Source organism: Monodon monoceros, unplaced genomic scaffold (genome assembly GCF_005190385.1).
Source record: "Monodon monoceros isolate NGI ecotype Baffin Bay Population unplaced genomic scaffold, NGI_Narwhal_1 Super_Scaffold_19, whole genome shotgun sequence".
Lineage (NCBI taxonomy): Eukaryota > Metazoa > Chordata > Mammalia > Artiodactyla > Monodontidae > Monodon > Monodon monoceros.
This window is the reverse complement of record NW_021703775.1, coordinates 57,643,271-57,661,754: the sequence shown is the minus strand read 5'-3', so window position 1 is coordinate 57,661,754 and position 18,484 is coordinate 57,643,271. Positions and strand designations below refer to the sequence as shown.

The 18,484-nt window shown below is 43.8% G+C and overlaps 1 protein-coding gene across 2 annotated transcripts in view; it reads left to right on the top strand.

The window, feature by feature from the left end:
* The window catches only part of GALM (galactose mutarotase), an 87,342-nt gene that overhangs the window by 34,836 nt on the left and 34,022 nt on the right, over positions 1–18,484 (top strand). For both annotated transcript variants that reach the window (XM_029232545.1, XM_029232546.1), the window contains exons 2-5: positions 795–1,040; positions 8,001–8,155; positions 11,578–11,784; positions 18,254–18,335. In XM_029232545.1, coding sequence (XP_029088378.1) covers positions 795–1,040; positions 8,001–8,155; positions 11,578–11,784; positions 18,254–18,335 — 690 coding nt within the window. The remainder of the gene's footprint in view (positions 1–794; positions 1,041–8,000; positions 8,156–11,577; positions 11,785–18,253; positions 18,336–18,484) is intronic.

The window sequence follows — 18,484 nt, the reverse complement described above, 5'->3', positions numbered from 1 at the left end:
CAGATAATAAAAGTACAGTATATGACATTAATAAATATTTATCCTTAATCCCTTCTTAAAGGAACTTTGGATTTCAGGAACAAGAAGGGGTATATACCCAAGGTCCTTTCCCGGTTCCCTGAAGAAAAGAAAGTCAGAGATTGCCTCCATATAAACTAGGCCCTAATCACCTACACGTGACCCTGTCCAGGCTGTTGGCAGTGGCTCCAGCAGAAACATGTTCAGAGTTGTTTGTGTGGGACAAACAGAATGGATCTTCAGTCAGTGTGCAGAGAAACCTGCAATTATTTACCCCTTCTCTAAATTACCTCCATACTTCTTTCCGGTCTGGATCAAAGAGTTAACTTAAAAACCAAAATTTCCCCCAACTTTTCCTTCCCTCACTATTCCTAATTCTGATCTCTTCATTAATCAGCGTTTTATCTGAAAGTTAGCCACCATTAATGAACAGATCATTGCATATTGAGAACCTCGTGTCAGCGAAGGCAATAGAACCCTGCAGATTCAGGATTTGGGTTTAGAAAGACTACAGGCCCCAACATGCAATTTCACCTTCCAAGGACTACCATTCCCAACATGCAATGCAGTCAGCGTTAGTAAAGGAAAGGAACTAGCTGGAAATTGCCAGGCTGGCTGGAAACTTTGCCTGCGTGCCAGCCTCAGGCAAAGGAATGATTTAGAAAGCTCCCAGAGGATATTTTTTGCAGGAGCGGTCACTCCCTAAATCCAGGCAAGAAAAGGGAGGAGTCTGAGCCGTGTCCCGCCCCTTCTCCAGTAAACTTCTGCCCTTCCAGGTTTGGCGGCGGGAGTTCGAAGGACCTGGAGAAGCTGCACACCCCTGGCTTTCCCCATGGTTTCGGTGACCAGAGCCGTTTTTGGAGACCTGCCCTTGGGGGCAGGGACGGTGGAGAAGTTCCAGCTGCAGTCAGACCAGCTGAGAGTAGACATCATCTCCTGGGGCTGCACCATCACGGCCCTGGAGGTTAAAGACAGGCAGGGCAGAGCCTCAGACTTGGTGCTCGGCTTTGCTGAGTTGGAAGGTGGGTTGAATTCCGCCCCGGGCTGCGGACGGGCCCCAGTTCCACCTGGCACACTGCCCCACACAGCCTGCCCGGGATGCAGGGATGCAGGGGAAGTACGGAGCTTGTGACCATCAGGAGTACTTGGATCCGGCTAACTCACTGTGTTGCCATCCAGTGTTTGGAAAAAGACAAAATGAATAGAAACTGACGTAGGACTGGGCCTCTGGTTATACATTTAGACTTTGTCTTATTTAAAAAGTCAGTTGAGGGTAAGATAAACTCCAGTAACACTGGAGCGATCTTTGAGCTGCCGGATCTTTGTAAGGGGGGGAGGGGAAAGTGCAGGCCAGAGGGGGTGTGGCCCCCTGCTCTTCCTCCTGCCCTTTCTGAAGAAGGAAAATGATCAAAGACGTGCGTCTTCTACTTCCTTTCTCCTTGATCAGATTCTCTTTGAGGTCTGGTTGTTTCAGAAATGCTCCATAAGGTAAGCTTAGTGGGTGCAGAAGCTTATCCGCTTTGGTCTGTGATCACCCCCTGGCTGATCAATAACTATGTGCTGAAAGAATGAGGAAGACCAACTTACTGTCGAGAAACGAGTCTCCTTATAGCTAGGGTGGACTTTGTTCTGTGGGAATCCGTAGACAATTAAGAACATGTATTAATTCCTGCATTCAAACACTGTTGATCCAACTGTCTCATTCAATGAGACAGGTCCCCATCATCATGCAGCTTGCAGCGTAGATGTGGAGATAGACCTTAGCCAAATATTTGCGTAAATAAATAACTCACAGTGCAGTTTGATTGGGGCAAAAGAAAATGTACATAGTGCTTGCTATCTCTTGGCACACCCGAGTAGCTAGACAGAAAATGAGGTTGAAATAAAGTTAGCAGAAGGCAACTGCTTGAGAATTAATTCTCTCTGCTCAGTGGTAGGGGCATGGACAAAATCTGTTAAGAGGGGCTTCCCTGGTGGCGCAGTGGTTGAGAGTCCAACTGCCGATGCAGGGGACACGGGTTCGTGCCCCGGTCCGGGAAGATCCCACATGCCGCGGAGCGGCTGGGCCCGTGAGCCATGGCCACTGAGCCTGCGCATCCGGAGCCTGTGCTCCACAACGGGAGAAATCTGTTAAGAGGAGGCTTGAGGTTTTCCTTTAGGTGTCTGTTTTTCTGTCTGTTTGGTTCTTTAGATATGTAACATAGCTCATTGTTGGAGGTCAAGAAACCTGAGAGTATTGGTTTTCCCTTAGGAGGATAAAACTGGCTCATTTCCTTAGCAAAATGTATTATAAAAATATTTCCGAGGATCCTATTCCTTGCCCTCTGGTTGGTTGTCTTTAGCTCCTTTGGAGCCTCCACAGCTTGGCTCGGAGAAGGAGGTAGGTAACCTTCAGCAGAATTTCTTTGGTGATTTCAGCGAGTCTATTATAGGAGACTCACTGGTAGGAAGGTGCAGGGGCTGGGGGAAATCAGCTCCACTTACCCTTGCTCTCCACGCCCCCTTCTACTTCTGGGGGTGGTGTTCCTATCTTCTGTCTTCAGAGTCAGAAAGCAAGAGAGTTGACAAGTGACAAAAGAGGATTCTTTAGAATCACTTTTGCTGAGTCACCTCTCTCTGTTAGTAGCATAACCATTTGCTAGGCTGAACCAGAATCACAAAGAGATAACTTGACTGGTGCAAAATTGCCCGGTGGAGTCCAAGGAGAATTGGATAGATGACCTAGAATTTCGGAGCCAGTAAAGCACTGGAGTTGATAAGCGGTGAGCATCTGCTTTAATCACCCCATTTCCATCTCTTCTTTCTCACCATTCAGGAGGTAACTACTACCCCCCCCCTCCTCCCACTCATACACACACTCACTTCTTACTAATTTTAGTTCTCATGTAAGAGTCACATGGACCTTAAAGCACAAGGCATCTTTATGGAATTCATATGAAACGTGTGCCATGATGATGTGGCACCTGGGAAGCACCAGTTTCTTAGCAGGCATAGAAGTGCCTATTTTGTGAGGGCAATAATACAGTCATCTCTGTGAGTCTATGAATCTTGTGGGAGTCTAGGTGGAAGAAAGTATTATCCCCAAATGTTCTTAAAAGGGAGAAAAAAAATAGACCCCCCCCTCAGATTACAATGATCTAGCTTGTATTGACTATTGTTCCCCATGTTATTAACATCTCTTGAGAAAGTTAAATAGCATTCTCTTATCAGGATGTGTCACAGGCACCACAAAATGCCAGGTCGAATCAAAGCATCTAAAGTATTCTAGGTTCTGGGAATTCCCTGGTGGTCCAGTGGTTAGGACTCCAAGCTTCCACTGCAGGGAGCACAGGTTCCATCCCTGGTCGTGGAACTAAGATCCGGCAAGCCGCGTAGTAGCGTGGCCAAAAAAAAAAAAAAAAAAGTAAAATATTCTAGGTGCTAGATCAAGATAGACATTTTCAATCCTATGCTATAATTTAGATAATTTAATTACTTATTTAAAAAGGAGAGCAAGCTATTTTCAAAAGATAAAGAAGCATTTAGAATATCAAGTGAGGCTTTCTGATATGTTTAGCCACTTCGAGGTTGAACTTCATATATGTCATTACAGGAAGCATAACTGCCTCAATCAGAATAGTGTGAAATGGCGGTCTGCTACTATTTTGATCAATTCTAGTGTATTAAAACCCATGTTAAGAAATTGGCGACAGAGGATGTCTTTAAGAAGGGACTCTGGGTAGCTGGGGTACAGAGACAGGAAGGAGGCTAGATTTTCACTGTACAGTCTTTTAGAACATCTGAGTATGTAAGTATTATATAAACAAACTGAGGCAAATAATTTAAAGCAATAAGATGTGACAGAGTGAGTAAGGGGTTATCCTCACATTACCATGTTCCAAAAATGTTTTGAGCCAAGGTGAAGAGCTAAGCATGGATAATTCCATGAGACATGGTCCTTTTGTAATTGCCAGGTTAGATGTGAACTACCTCTAATTTCCCAGATAGATTTTATAAACTACTTGGCTGATGGCCATGACTGGAGGTCAGAATAGTTCAAATTCTCCCTCGGAAAATGAGATCTTTCTTCTGTAGAATTCTAAAGAGGTAAATCATATGATCTTTTAGTTATAGGCTAGAAAAATCAGTAATGCCTCCTGTGAAGTATTTTTTCTGCCATTTTTTGGATTAAAAATATTTTTTAATGTTTTTCATCTGCAACTCCCACCTGCAGTCATTATGACTTCTTTCAAAACCCGTGATGAGGATATTTCCTATAAGCCAGAGGTGTAAATAACTTACTCATGCAATCAATGCTATTCCTCCCCCTTCATCTTCCTCCCAGTTGCCACCAACACCCAGCTATTACTGCCATGAGAGCCATTATGGAAAGCTTAGAAAAAAATAAACTTAGTGCTCTTAGAAAACCTGCGTTTATAAGAGGGGTTGGGAGGAAAAGAGACCAGTTTAGAGGTTGCAGTTTAATATTACAGATGCCCAAGAGTGTCCTTGTAGGAGCTTTGAGGATTCCCAGTTTAAAATCTCTGCTTTGTCCCTTAAAGCTGTGTGACCTTGGGCAAGTTATTTAACCTCTCTAGATCTGTTTCTTCACTTGAACCAAGTGGATTAAAATGCTATTGGCTGTGATCATGTCTGACTATAGTGAACAATTAATCATTTTAATCTCCTCTCCTTCCTTTGCCCCCAAATATCTTCCCTCTTACTCCTTGAACTTTTTTATTTCACTTTGTTAACTGTGCACAAAATGGCATGGAGATTCCTCTGGGACAACCAGCAGCCATCTAAAAATATATAAAATATTTGGGATGCTAAAAGTGCTTGTCAATTAAACTAGTGTTTATTTTCCTTAGAAAGCCGAAAGAAAGTCACTCAGGTGTGGAGTTTTTGACTGAGAATCCTGAGTGATTTTATTTGAGATTTGGGGCACTCCTGCTAAAGTTTGGGCTGTCTGAGGTGGGTGTCATAGCTGGGATCCTTGGGATATTTGAGGAGTGGACAGGGCCATACCCCATGGTTAAGCATTTATTAATATATTCTGGCCAGTCCCTTGCCCAGAAAAAGGGACAAACTTTTTGTCTACCCTTTATCCTACATCAGCAACTGACGACTGAATCAGCATTCATGTCTTGACCTAGAAACTTTGCTCTTTTTCATGGAAAACAGTATTTTCTGCATTTCAAAAACAAGTTTTTTAGTCCTAATCAGAATTTGGGGACTGTCACGTTTTGTAATTCTGACTTGATTTAAAAGCTTAGTAACATGTGAAAATAGTATAAAATCCATGTGTTCTGAAGAGTTTCTCAGAGACAGTTGAGAGCAGTGGTTTCTGCTGTCCTTGTGGTTTAATCCTTAAAAACTCTTCATCTAAACCAAGGGCTTCTTACCTCCATTGGCTTAATAATTGTTGCCAGAAAGTGGTCCCTTCCTAGGGAATTCTTGCAAGCCCATGAGGCAGCAACCTTGCTGTTGAATTCGTCCTTGTCTCTGATGCCAAGCATGGGGCTGGCAGAGAGTAGGGGCTTGGTGTACGCTTGTTGAATGGATCAATGTAGGAGTCAAAAAGAGATATAGCCAAACAACTTTTGAACAAAAATTCTGCTTTTCTTCACATTTTTGAGCTCCCGATTAGCAAATGAAATTATATGTCATCAGGGAAATGCAAATGAAAACAACATTGAGACCTATTATTATTATTAGTTAGTTAGTTTTTTTTTTTTTTTTTTGGCCGTGCTGCGCGGCTTGTGGGATCTTAGTTCCCTGACCAGGGATGGAACACGCCCTCAGCAGGAAAAGTGTGGAGTCCTAGCCACTGGACCACCAGGGAAGTCCTAGAGACTCCTTTTTGTTACTCAATGTAAGGGGTTTTAAAGCTACAGCTTCAGAGAAGAAGGTGGGGAGAGAGGTGGAAGCTGGTGGAGACTCAGCCTTGCCTGTGCTGAGAGATGGTGGTAAGGTCAATTAACCAGAAAGCCTTGTGCTCTCCAAATAATGGGATGCTTAAGAACATGTACTCAGGAGCCAGACTGCCTGGGTTCAAACCCTGATTCTGCCACTAACTAGCTGCATGTTTTGGGCCAAGTTACTTAACCTTCTGTCGTCAATTTCCATGCCTGTAAAATGAGAGTAATAATACTGCCTACCTTATAGCAGTATTCTGAGGATGAAATGATTTAAATGTAGAGCACTTAGAAAGTGGCTGAGACTTAGGAAGCGGTCAATAACCGTTAGCTCTTGTGAGAGTCTATGGGCAGGACCCTGAGGACCTGCAGATTGGCAAGGAAGTGAACCAGGGAAGACCTGGAAGAGAGTGATTAATGTTTCACTTATGCCCAACCAGTTGAGTAATGGGAACGTGTGACCTATAACTGGCCCAGTAGGTTCAGGGCCCATATCCTGAGAGCCCCTCCAGCCATGGTAAAAAGAGTTCATGCACTTGAATCACATACTCTTCTGACCCACAGTAGGTGTGATGGATACAGAGTACCACATGAAGGGGGGATGGAGTTCCAAGGACAACTGAGTGAAAAATAGAGCAGAAAGTAATCTTAGCAATAATACAAAAAAATGAACTACCTCCAAACCTTAATCTCTGCCATGATGATCTAAACTAAAAGATTATAGCATAGAGAAGCTTAAAGACAAGGAAGTTACTGTAATATGCCCACGCATACTGTTGTAAGTACAAGGACACTGGCTACACTACTCTTTATGTCCCCGCGCCCTCCCTCCCCCAGAAAAGCCCAACAACAGTTTATGCTCATCAGCATGCCATATAGCCATCAAAAGGGATATGGAGTCACATGGAATGATCTTAAGACATTTGATAAATGAAAAGTTGCAAAACAATATGTGTAGTTTGTCTCTTTATGTAGAATGTGTGTGTTCGTGTATTTGTTTGTGTTTATATGTAGTTAATTTAAAAAACAAAAACAAGCAATTGGAAGTGTATATCCCAGACTGTTAGCAGTGATTATCAGTGGGAAGGAGAGGAGTTGAGAAATGAAGGATGGTTTTCATGTTTTACTCTTTATTAAGCTTGCCAGATTTAACAAATAGAAATGTAGGACACCCACCTAAATTTGAGTTTCAGATAAACAATAAATATGTTTTATGTGAATGTCCCATGTATTCTAATAATATGGACATACTTACACTAAAAAGTTATTCACTGTTTATCTGAAATTCAGATTTAACAGGTGTCCTGTGTTTCCTCCAGCAAGGCTACTGTATATACTTGGGTATTTAATGCTCATTAAAGGAAATTTTCATGTACTAATTGTATGATTTTTAAAAAAGAAAAAGAAGCATAAGATAGTTTCTTTTCAAGACTACACAAAAATATAATTTTTGGTTAAGAAAGTTGGCCTAGAAGCAAATTACAGAGCAGCATGTATATGAAGACCTCAGTTTTGTAAGAAGAAAAGCATATGCACACATATACTAAAAGATGGAAAGGTATACATACCTAGATATACATAAGAATACTAACAGTCCTCTCTAGTGTTGAGATCAGGATGATTTAAGTTTCTTCTTTGTGCTTTAGAAAGCTCTTTTGTTTGTTTGTTTGTTTGTTTGTTTTGTGGTACGCGGGCCTCTCACTGTTGTGGCCTCTCCCGTTGCGGAACACAGGCTTCGGACGCGCAGGCTCAGCAGCCATGGCTCACGGGCCCAGCCGCTCCGCGGCATGTGGGGTCTTCCTGGACCGGGGCACGAACCCGTGTCCCCTGAATCGGCAGGCGGACTCTCAACCACAGCGCCACGAGGGAAGCCTTACAAAGCTCTTTTAAAATGTTTGGAAAGAACATGAATTGCTTTTGGAAAGGGAAAAGGTCATGTGTAAAGAACACCATTTTTCCTTGCTTCCCTGTGGACGCAGATATGCCCAAGTTGCAGCTGCCCTCAGAAGGAAGTGGTGGGCAGCGGTGTGAGCCTTGTCTTTGGTTTAAAGTTATAAAAAACTCTGTCATCCCATACCCTTGCAGGATACCTCCAAAAGCAGCCCTACTTTGGAGCAGTGGTTGGCAGGGTGGCCAACCGAATTGCCAAAGGAACATTCACGTTGGACGGGAAGGAGTATCAACTGGCCATTAACAATGGGCCCAACAGCCTGCATGGAGGAGTCAGAGGGTTTGATAAGGTGAGTTGGGGGCATCGGACAGAGTCCTCACCTGGCACACTTCACTGAGTACCTTCAAGCATACCTTCTATTTGCCAGGCACAATCCTAGGCCCTAGAGCAAATGCATGATAAGGTGATACAGGAAAGAGGCTGCTCCCATGGTTTGGGGGAGCAGATGTGCCGGCTGTGTTCCAGGAACCACCCTTCACTAGCTCATCTGACTCTAATAGGCAGGAGAGCCCTGAGTGAAAGGATGACAGCCCTTAGGAAAGACAGGGAGCACCTTTCTCACAGTTTTGGCATCAGAGTTGGTTGACCTTAGGCACAACAGAAAAGTGGATTAAAAATAATACCCACCACTTCTTGCACACGGCATTTGCATATATCATCTCCCACCCTCACTAGAACCCTGTACTGTCACCAAATGAGAAATCTGAGGCCCTGAAAGGCCACACAGCTCCTAAGTTGGGCTGCCTGACCCAAAGCCCTCATTCCTGTACTACCACTGCTGGTGTCCGCCACGGCTGCTGTGGGTGCCCCCAACCCAACACACCCCATGTATCTGTCCGTGAGCCCCCTCCCTATGCATTGTGGTGCCACATCCAGGCTGCACTTCCAATGAAGTGCCTCACGCCTCAAAATGACCTCGATTCTCCCCGGTTCCCCCTTTCCACGTTAAAACTCCCATCCCCTATGTGAATCCATGGAAAACCAGGTTAGGAAAACAAATTGATCAAACAGCTTCTCCCTGAGGTAGGAATGCCTGCCCTCCTGTTTCCTAGCTGCGTGGGAGCCTGCAGGTGAACCCCAGTGATTCTGTTACTAGTCTAATTTCAGAGAGGTAATTTTGGTAGTTAGCTTTCCTTTAAATTATACCACCCAGGTTACTTCCTAGAAAAAAGCCAGAGAGGACAGGAACATGTATGGCAGTTAAGAATCACAGTTTTTTCTTTTCTACCTCTTACTGCCACCCATGCTGTTGAGGGAAGTTGGTCACTCTCTGTTTCCCCTGTCCTACCAGCTTCCTGTCTGTGGTTTAGAGCTGGACTGCCCCATCACTTCCCCTTTCCTCCATGATGGAACTCCTCACGCCAGGGAGACATGAAGGCAGAGGGTATCCTCTGTCCTGGCAATATTAAGGCAGAGGGTCTCTGGAATATGCCAAGTGCATGGGCAAACCCCAACCAGAGGAAGTTAGGCCCAGCTCTGTTTGGCCAGGGATCTTCAAAGGAGCCTCAGCACCTTGTTCTAGCTTGTTCCTGCTCACATGTTCCTGTTCCACATGGAATTTTCTGTGGTGTTGTGTAATGGGGCATGCCCTGTATGAACAAACGCAGAAGGATAGTATTCATGTCCTTCTATGCAGTGTGTCAGCTGAGCCCCTTCTGTGAACCAGGGGGATGGGGATTCCTGAGACTCCAGTGTAGTGAGGGATTCTTACATAACTGTCGCAGGCAACAAGCCCCATAACACAGATGCCAGTGGTGTGCTACAGGAACTGGGTATGGACAAATTAATGGCAAGTAGGAAGGTTGGATTTGAGCTGTTCTTGAAGAAAATATAGTATGTCATTTAATAAGTGGATATTGGAGAGTGGCTGTGCAACAGCCCACAGAGGGGTGGGGAAAGACTTGGAATGTAATCTTGGAGCCACTGAAAGTTTTAGGCCACTAGGTTTTCATGTAGCAACATGAGCAGTATCACATGGACTTTGTTTTAAGTTGCATTTGGTTTCAACAATTACTGAATAATTGTTGGTTTGCAGGTATGTTTTTCTACTTATACCAACACATTTTTTTAAAGATGAAATTTGAATAACCTGACAGGATTAGAAATGGTGTAAGTAGGCCTAGAGATGCAAATGCGGAAATTTTCAGGAAATTTGGAAACCATAGGGTCAGGGAAATCCTCCCATGAATAGGAATTATACTTTCCACTTTATCTGATAATATTGCTTTACACAAAAATCTTTCCATTGTGTCCTTTCTCTAAAGGAAAAAAACTAGGTAGCAAGTTAAGACGATTTTATTTCAAATATTTTATTCCTAAAATTTTCCGTTTGGGGGATTCCTTTTTCTTTATTGAATCACACATATACCAGGCAACATTTCCGGGAGATAATTAGGGTGTAAAATTAATTTTTTACTAAGGTCAGCGAATTTGTTTCAAATACCAGCTGCTTTCACTGTAGGCGAAGGCAGAGACCTCTGTTCCCCACTGGGCTCCTCTTCCTGGTAAATGCAGTGTCAGTGAGAGAGATCCAGGCCATGCCAGAAGTGGGTGGGCAGAGCCTGGGCTCGTGGGCCTTTCCTGTGACCCACAGAAGTTATTATCTTCCAACTCTATTTGCAATGACAGTGTTTGGCCTCAACTCTGCTGTTGGAAACCAAGATTGGAACAAAACATTGACTGAAAGTCAGATGTGGAATAGTGTAGACTGCCGAGCTAAGTTTGAATCCTAGCTCTGTCACTAATTACACGTATGACTTTAAACAAGATATTTCTCCCTTTAAACAATTGCATGAATTATGACAGGGTTCTACTCCATCCCCTGGAATGTGGGAGGTGGAAGTGGGCAAGTTAGCTCCCCTGAACTCAATTTGCTCATCTATAAAATGGGGGTGATAATATTAGTTGGAGCCAGGTGAAATTGCCAGTGCTCAACTGTTTTGACCTATAAAGATGGTAATTTCGCTTGGTTCAACTAAATCCTTACCTTATAAAATGGCTTATGTAAAGCACCAGGTCAGTGACTGGCTGGTGAGCACCCAACAAATGGAGGTCTCATGTCTGCAAAGGGCCCCTTTCCTAGTGACCCCGGAGCTCCCCAAAGGGACTGGGGGGTCTCTGGCTACCTTGTCCTCTGATGGTGTAGAATAAGGAAGCAGGCTCAGGATTAGACAACTTGATTCAAATCCACTGTCTTATTGGCAGTGTGGCCTGGGACAAGCAGTTTATCCTTTCTGAGCCTCCATTCTCTCATCTTTAAATGAGGTTAATGGCACCTACTTTACGTCAGCCCTGAGACAGATAGTGTCTGCAAAGTTTCTAGCAAAGAGCCTAGGCTCATAATGGGCGCTCGATAAGGCATATAAGCTTACATATACATTTCAGGTGTACAACATAGTGATTCACAATTTTTAAAGATTATATTCCATTTAAATTTATTATAAAATATTGGTTATATTCCCCACGCTGTACAATATATCCTTGTAGCTTATTTATTTTATACATAGTAGTTTGTACCTTTAATCCCCTACCCCTATGGTAACCCCATTGGTAACCACTACTTTGTTCTCTGTGTCTGTGAGTCTGTTTCTGTTTTGTTATATTCACTAGTTTGTTTTATTTTTCAGATTCCAAGTTGTCTTTAAATATTGAAATGTGGCATTTAGCTTGGGATTGGAGTGACTAAACAGCTTCAAAAACACTTTCTTCCAGGTCCTGTGGACCCCTCAGGTGCTGTCAAATGGAGTCGAGTTCTCACGGGTCAGTCCAGATGGTGAGGAAGGCTACCCTGGAGAGTTAAAAGTCTGGGTGACATACACACTGGATGGCGGGGAGCTCGTGATCAACTACCGAGCACAGGCCAGTCAGACCACTCCGGTCAATCTGACCAACCATTCTTACTTCAACCTAGCAGGCCAGGTAGGTGAACTTGCCTTTGATCACCTGCTGTAGTGTGAAGTGCCACTTCCCTCTTCTCTCCTGCATTGTGCTTTGTGGAATGACCTGGGGGAGTGACTGGAGAGACTAACCCAGTATGGAATTACCCTGGCAATAGGGTCGCCCCTGGGATGAGGAAAAGTGCCCAGCAAAGCATCTGACTCATAATAGGTGGTCCACAAATGGAAGTTATAGGGAAATGAGTACATTGTGCTGCCCCACACGCTCAGACAGGTAACAAGCTATTTAAAGAACTCCCTGTCACCTAATGGTAACAAGTGCTTACATTTGCTTCCCCAGTTTCACTCCAGTTTCACCCCCCCCACACCAAAATTACTTCCAATTAAGGCATTTTCCATCACTGGATCCTTGAAGATGTGCTTAGCCCAGCCCCTTTAGATAAATGCTGCCAATGTTTGTGTGCTCCCGCTGTACGGCCCGCCCTAGGAGTGGTGTGGAGACACTGACAGCCCCCCTTAGGTAATTCCCTCTAAACTACTTCATTCCCTCCTAATGATAATATTTTAGCTTGCTGAGGAGGCTATTACATGAGACAGAATAAAAAAAAGGCTTAGCTAAAATCTGTAGATTCTATCTATGACTTTCTCTTCATCTAAGAAGCTCATCATTGTATACTAGACTTGAATCGCTTTGGCATGATTTCCTACTACAAAATGATGTTCACAGCCAGCTAGTAATATCTTGCATTTTTACACTTTTTAGGATTTTGTTGATGATATGCTGATTTCTTTTCTAGAATCTTTTCAAATAGCATGAGTTAATTGGTTCTTACATAATTTGAAAATAAGAAAGACGGTTCTTCACTTGCTTGTTCCTTATCTTCAGGAACTTCCACCATCCTTTTTTTTTTTTTTTTTTAAGGGTCTTCGTTTCTGTGCGAGGGCTTTCTCCAGTTGCAGCGAGCGGGGGCCACTCTTCATCGCGGTGCGCGGGCCTCTCACTATCGCGGCCTCTTTTGTTGCGGAGCACAGGCTCCAGACGTGCAGGCTCAGTAGTTGTGGCCCACGGGCCCAGCCGCTCCGCGGCATGTGGGGTATTCCCAGACCAGGGCCCGAACCCGTGTCCCCTGCATCGGCAGACAGACTCTCAACCACTGCGCCACCAGGGAAGCCCCACCACCATCCTTCTTTAGATCTTAAAGACAAACCAAAAAATAAGTACACACAAGCCATAAGAGACTCTGCAATCATGAGCATAAAGACCCCACTTTTTTTTTTTTTACATCTTTATTGGAGTGTAATTGCTTTACAATGCTGTGTTAGTTTCTGCTTTATAACAAAGTGAATCAGTTATATGTATACATATGTTCCCATATCTCTTCCCTCTTGCATCTCCCTCCCTCCCACCCTCCCTATCCCACCCCTCTAGGTGGTCACAGAGCAACAAGCTGATCTCCCTGTGCTATGCGGCTGCTTCCCACTAGCTATCTACCTTACGTTTGTTAGTGTATATATGTCCATGCCTCTCTCTCGCTTTGTCCCAGCTTACCCTTCCCCCTCCCCATATCCTCAAGTCCATTCTCTAGTAGGTCTGTGTCTTTATTCCTGTCTTACCCCTAGGTTCTTCATGACATTTTTTTTTTCTTAGATTCCATATATATGTGTTAGCATACGGTATTTGTCTTTCTCTTTCTGACTTACTTCACTTTGTATGACCGACTCTAGGTCCATCCACCTCACTACAAATAACTCAATTTCATTTCTTTTTATGGTTGAATAATATTCCATTGTATATATGTGCCACATCTTCTTTATCCATTCATCCGATGATGGACACTTAGGTTGTTTCCATCTCCTGGCTGTTGTAAATAGAGCTGCAATGGACATTTTGGTACATGACTCTTTTTGAATTATGGTTTTCTCAAGGTATATGCCCAGTAGTGGGATTGCTGGGTCCTATGGTAGTTCTATTTGTAGTTTTTTAAGGAACCTCCATACTGTTCTCCATAGTGGCTGTACCAATTCACATTCCCACCAGCAGTGCAAGAGTGTTCCCTTTTCTCCACACCCTCTCCAGCATTTATTGTTTCTAGATTTTTTGATGATGGCCATTCTGACTGCTGTGAGATGATATCTCATTGTAGTTTTGATTTGCATTTCTCTAGTGATTAATGATGTTGAGCATTCTTTCATGTGTTTGTTGGCAGTCTGTATATCTTCTTTGGAGAAATGCCTATTTAGGTCTTCTGCCCATTTTTGGGTTGGGTTGTTTGTTTTTTTGTTATTGAGCTGCATGAGCTGCTTGTAAATTTTGGAGATTAATCCTTTGTCAGTTGCCTTTGTCATTTGCAAATATTTTCTCCCATTCTGAGGGTTGTCTTTTGGTCTTGTTTATGATTTCCTTTGCTGTGCAAAAGCTTTTAAGTTTCATTAGGTCCCACTTGTTTATTTTTGTTTTTATTTCCATTTCTCTAGGAGGTGGAAGACCTCACTTTTTAAAATAAGTTCAGAAAGAAACTTGACAGAAATAGAACAAAATATTAATGGTTTTATGTAGGTAATAGATCATGGTGATTTTTCACTATTTTCCACATTTTTGTAACTAAGGGGGTGATCTAAAGGAATAGATTCAGAAATAGAAAAAGAAATTAGGCGTGAAGTATTACTCTGCCAATGTGTTCCAATGTAGGACGCAAAATGGGAACGTAAGGTTCACTAAGGCTCTTTCTGCTTATGTGAGAGGAGGACCCTCCTGACCAGAATTTTCTACCCTTCCAATCCTACAAGGACTTGGAGTGACTCCTAAAAATTTCTAAATTTTTTTCCAGAGGCTGAATAGTTTCCCAGATCACAGACCCCACACAGAAGGGCGGTCAGGGTCAACTCCCTTCTGTGTGCTGTCTTAGTAAGTACAGCTCACATCCACAGCCTCTAGCTTCAGGGATGGGGTGGGTGAGGGCCACCAGCCTTTTGGAGCATCAGGTAAGGGTTGGTAGGCAGTTACCCGGCCTGGGGTCAAGGGGTCTCTCTGCATTTTCAAAACATCTCTTGCCCTACCTGGAAAAACATTATTGTGTGTCTTAAACCCTCCCCAGGTAAATAGCTCGAAACTTGATATTTACAATAGTCAGCTCATCTTATATATTTTCTTTTTGTTTGTTTTTTAAATTTAATAAGCAGTATTTTTGTCCTACTTGGGGGTCAAACTTTGACTCATCACTTCTGAGTTTGAGTGTTGGAGGCCTAGGGGGAGGAGAGCACTGTGTTTTTCAAAGAATGGAAAAGGTATGTAGGTTGCAGGTTGGTTGATTTTTTTTTTGGCTGTTCCTTTCTTATCTAACACAAAACTGGGAGAACTTTTTTTTTTTTAACTGAAACTTTATCTGAAGATCTATGAAAGCAGGCCTGGGGCAATTTGAGATGAAAAGCAGTAGTTCTGGTTTTGGTATGACTGTGTAGGTATGTCATCAAGGACCCAAATTCTTCCATCGTTCCATTCTGCTTCTTCAGTGCTATGGTTTTTGTCTTCCAGCTTATCCCCTCATGGTCACAAGATGGTTGCCACAGCTCCATGAATCACCTCTTCATATAGTCACATCCAGAGATAAAAGAAGGAACTATTCTTTTTTTCATATCTCTAATGTTCCAATTTTAAGAACAAGCAAAACTTTTTCTAGAAGCTCCTCAGCAGACTTTCCTCATGTTTTGTTGGCCAGAAGTGTGTCTTACACTCTGCTTAACCCAATCACCAGCAAGGGAATTAGACTACAATGGTTGGCTTAGACAAATCAAAGTTTGCCCTCTGGGGCCTGGGTGGGGTTCCTTTCCCTGAACATATCCTCACATAGGATAAATCAACAAGTCAGTGTTCTGCCAGGGGAAAGGGAGGGTGCTGATAATGGAGTTGAGATAGCTTTTGGGTAGTAACCAATAGTGTCTGTTACATCCTGCTAGTGGTGATAAGAGCTGAAGTAAGGAAGTGGTAGTGGCAGCGCACAAAAAGGTCTTTAAAGCCCCATCCAAGCCGCAGTGAGCTTTATAAATGGTTAATGTTACAAATAGTAGCAGCCAAAGTTAACCAAAGCAAACACTGAACTCAGAGATGGGCCTCAGTTCTGTTTGTGAATCAGCATTCCTTGCCAAGTTTTCATCAGCCTGAAAAGGAAAAGAATCCAACAGTAACATTCCACCAGAGTAGACATTGCATTATTCCAGGTCAGAAGAGTCATAAAATGAAAAGCGTGCTTTCTTTACTGAAGGAACGTTCCTGCTGTTTAATGACCCAACAATTCAGAGAGTGGGTGCCTAGTCAGTGTTCCTTTCCTTCTCCTCCCAGGCTTCTTCCCAACATCTTGGACTCAATTTAGTGGTGTGTGATTTTCATACTGAATCATTTTCTTCCTGCCCTAGTGCTAAAAAACAAACAGAACAAGGAAATTTCTAAGAAGCTCTATTCATAATAATAAAAAAAACTCAAAACAACCCCAAAGTCTATCAGTAGGAGAACAGATAAGTTGTGATATATTTATACAATGGAATACTACTCAACCTTGAACTGAGCGTTGAACAATTAGAGCCAAAGAAAGAGTCCCAAATTCTCATTCCCCCACAGCTGCTACCCTCAGTCCCAGGGGCCTCTTCGGTACTGGCAGTAGCCTGAGGCCTGAGGTGACAGTAGGGAGAGCCACACAGGAGAGAGACCCCTCTAGGCTGGAACAGCTCTAGGCGGGGGTGCAGGCCACTCCCATTTTGGACCTGCCTTCCCAGGTCAGATCAGGGACCAAACAAGTGGCTAAGATAGTGTGGGCAGAAGCCTCTGCCCCAGCCTTGTCTCCCACCCACTCCTACCCTTGACCGCTGGGACAGTACAGGAGAATCATAGTTCATTAGAAACAGAGCCTCCTGGTAGTGTAAATAAACCAATTTCTGTCATGTTTAGACATCAATTCTCACAGCCTCTGAAATCTTGGCCTTTGTCCTCTGGATGACTCCATTTGATTGTGTGGCTGAGGCCTTCTGACACTAGAATATGTTTTCAGTTAACCCAGAGCACTCTGCCTCTCTCTGCTCACTTCTCAGGAACCCCTCGGAGCCTTCAATTTAGCTGAGCTCAGGGTTTCTCAACCTCGGCACTGTTGCCATTTGGGGCCAGATGACTCCTTGTTGTCGGGGTGCGGAGGCTGACCTGAGCATAGTAGGCTGTTTGGCAGAATCCCTGGCCTCTTCACACGACTGCATCCCCAGTAGCATTACCACCCCCAGCCGTGACAATCAAAAATGTCTCGAGACACCTGTGGGGCAAAATCATCCCTAGCTGAAAACTACTGGTTTCGTTTATTTTATTTTATTTTTAAATTTATTTATTTATTAGTTTTGGCTGTGTTGGGTCTTCGTTTCTGTGCGAGGACTTTCTCTAGTTGTGGCGAGCGGGGGCCACTCTTCATCGCGGTGCGCGGGCCTCTCACTGTTGTGGCCTCTCCCGTTGCGGAGCACAAGCTCCAGACGCGCAGGCTCAGCGGCCATGGCTCACAGGCCTAGCCGCTCCGCGGCATGTGGGATCTTCCCGGACCGGGGCACGAACCCATGTCCCCTGCATCGGCAGGTGGACTCTCAACCACTGCGCCACCAGGGAAGCCCTGGTTTCGTTTATTTTTGAGCATTCACTCAGCAAAAGCCCTCACTTGGTTTCCTTTCCACATCTTTTGCTGTGAAGCTTTAAAATACTGCTATTAAAATGTAATCCTTTTTATTAGAAACATATATGTGTATTTTCCAGTTTGTAAGCAACACAACACATCCTTACTGAACTGTTCCCCAAGAACCCTGGACAGAATGGGGACATCAGCCCGATTTTATACTGAAGGAAATAAGTCCAGAACTAGACCCCGGGCCTTTCTGACCACTGACCAGTGCTTCAGGGACCAGCCTTTGACTCTACCAGGAGGTCAGGCTGCATCTTTACAGGGGAGATGGGTCCCCAGTTCTGACTTCCAGGCTTCTGCCATGGAGGAGGGAGTGGGTCCTCTGAGTGGGAACTAGGCCAGAGAAGGGGTGACATGGCCCACCCCTAGTGAGCCTAGAGGTGATGCTTTGGCTGTCCACCTGTGTGTTACAGGTCACTGACCCTTGCTCTTTTGTTTGCCTGGCATGTGAGGACAGTAGAAGGAAACCCTCTGCTAATAAGTCAAAATCCAAAAGGCTTTCAAACCACTGTTGTTTCTCTGACTTTTCACTTTCATAATTCCATTCAGAAAAGAACATGCATGCTGGGGCCACACTCGAAAGTTTCTTCCAAATGCATCGGCTGCTATGTTTGAGCCCCTATCTACCTAACTTAAATGAACGAATTCATCGTCATCATAGGCCAAATGGGGTTTCTAAAGTTTTCGTCAATACTTGAAAACATTTCTGCAAGAGAAGTTGTAAAGCAAATATATAAAATAAGACTGAGCACTGAACCTTCTTTTCCTTCTCTACTTTTTCTCTCCCAGGGTTCCCCGAATATATACGACCATGAAGTCACTATAGAAGCTGATGCTTTTTTGCCTGTGGATGAAACCCTGATTCCTACAGGTTGGTGAATTTAAACCTCTTATGGGAATGCAGAGCTGCGGTGCAGTGTGAGAAACATTAAAACTTCATTTCCCTAAATATATTTCCCTTGTTGGCCTGACACAATGCCCATAATTACCATGATTAGTCATTTGTTTTGGTTATGGTTG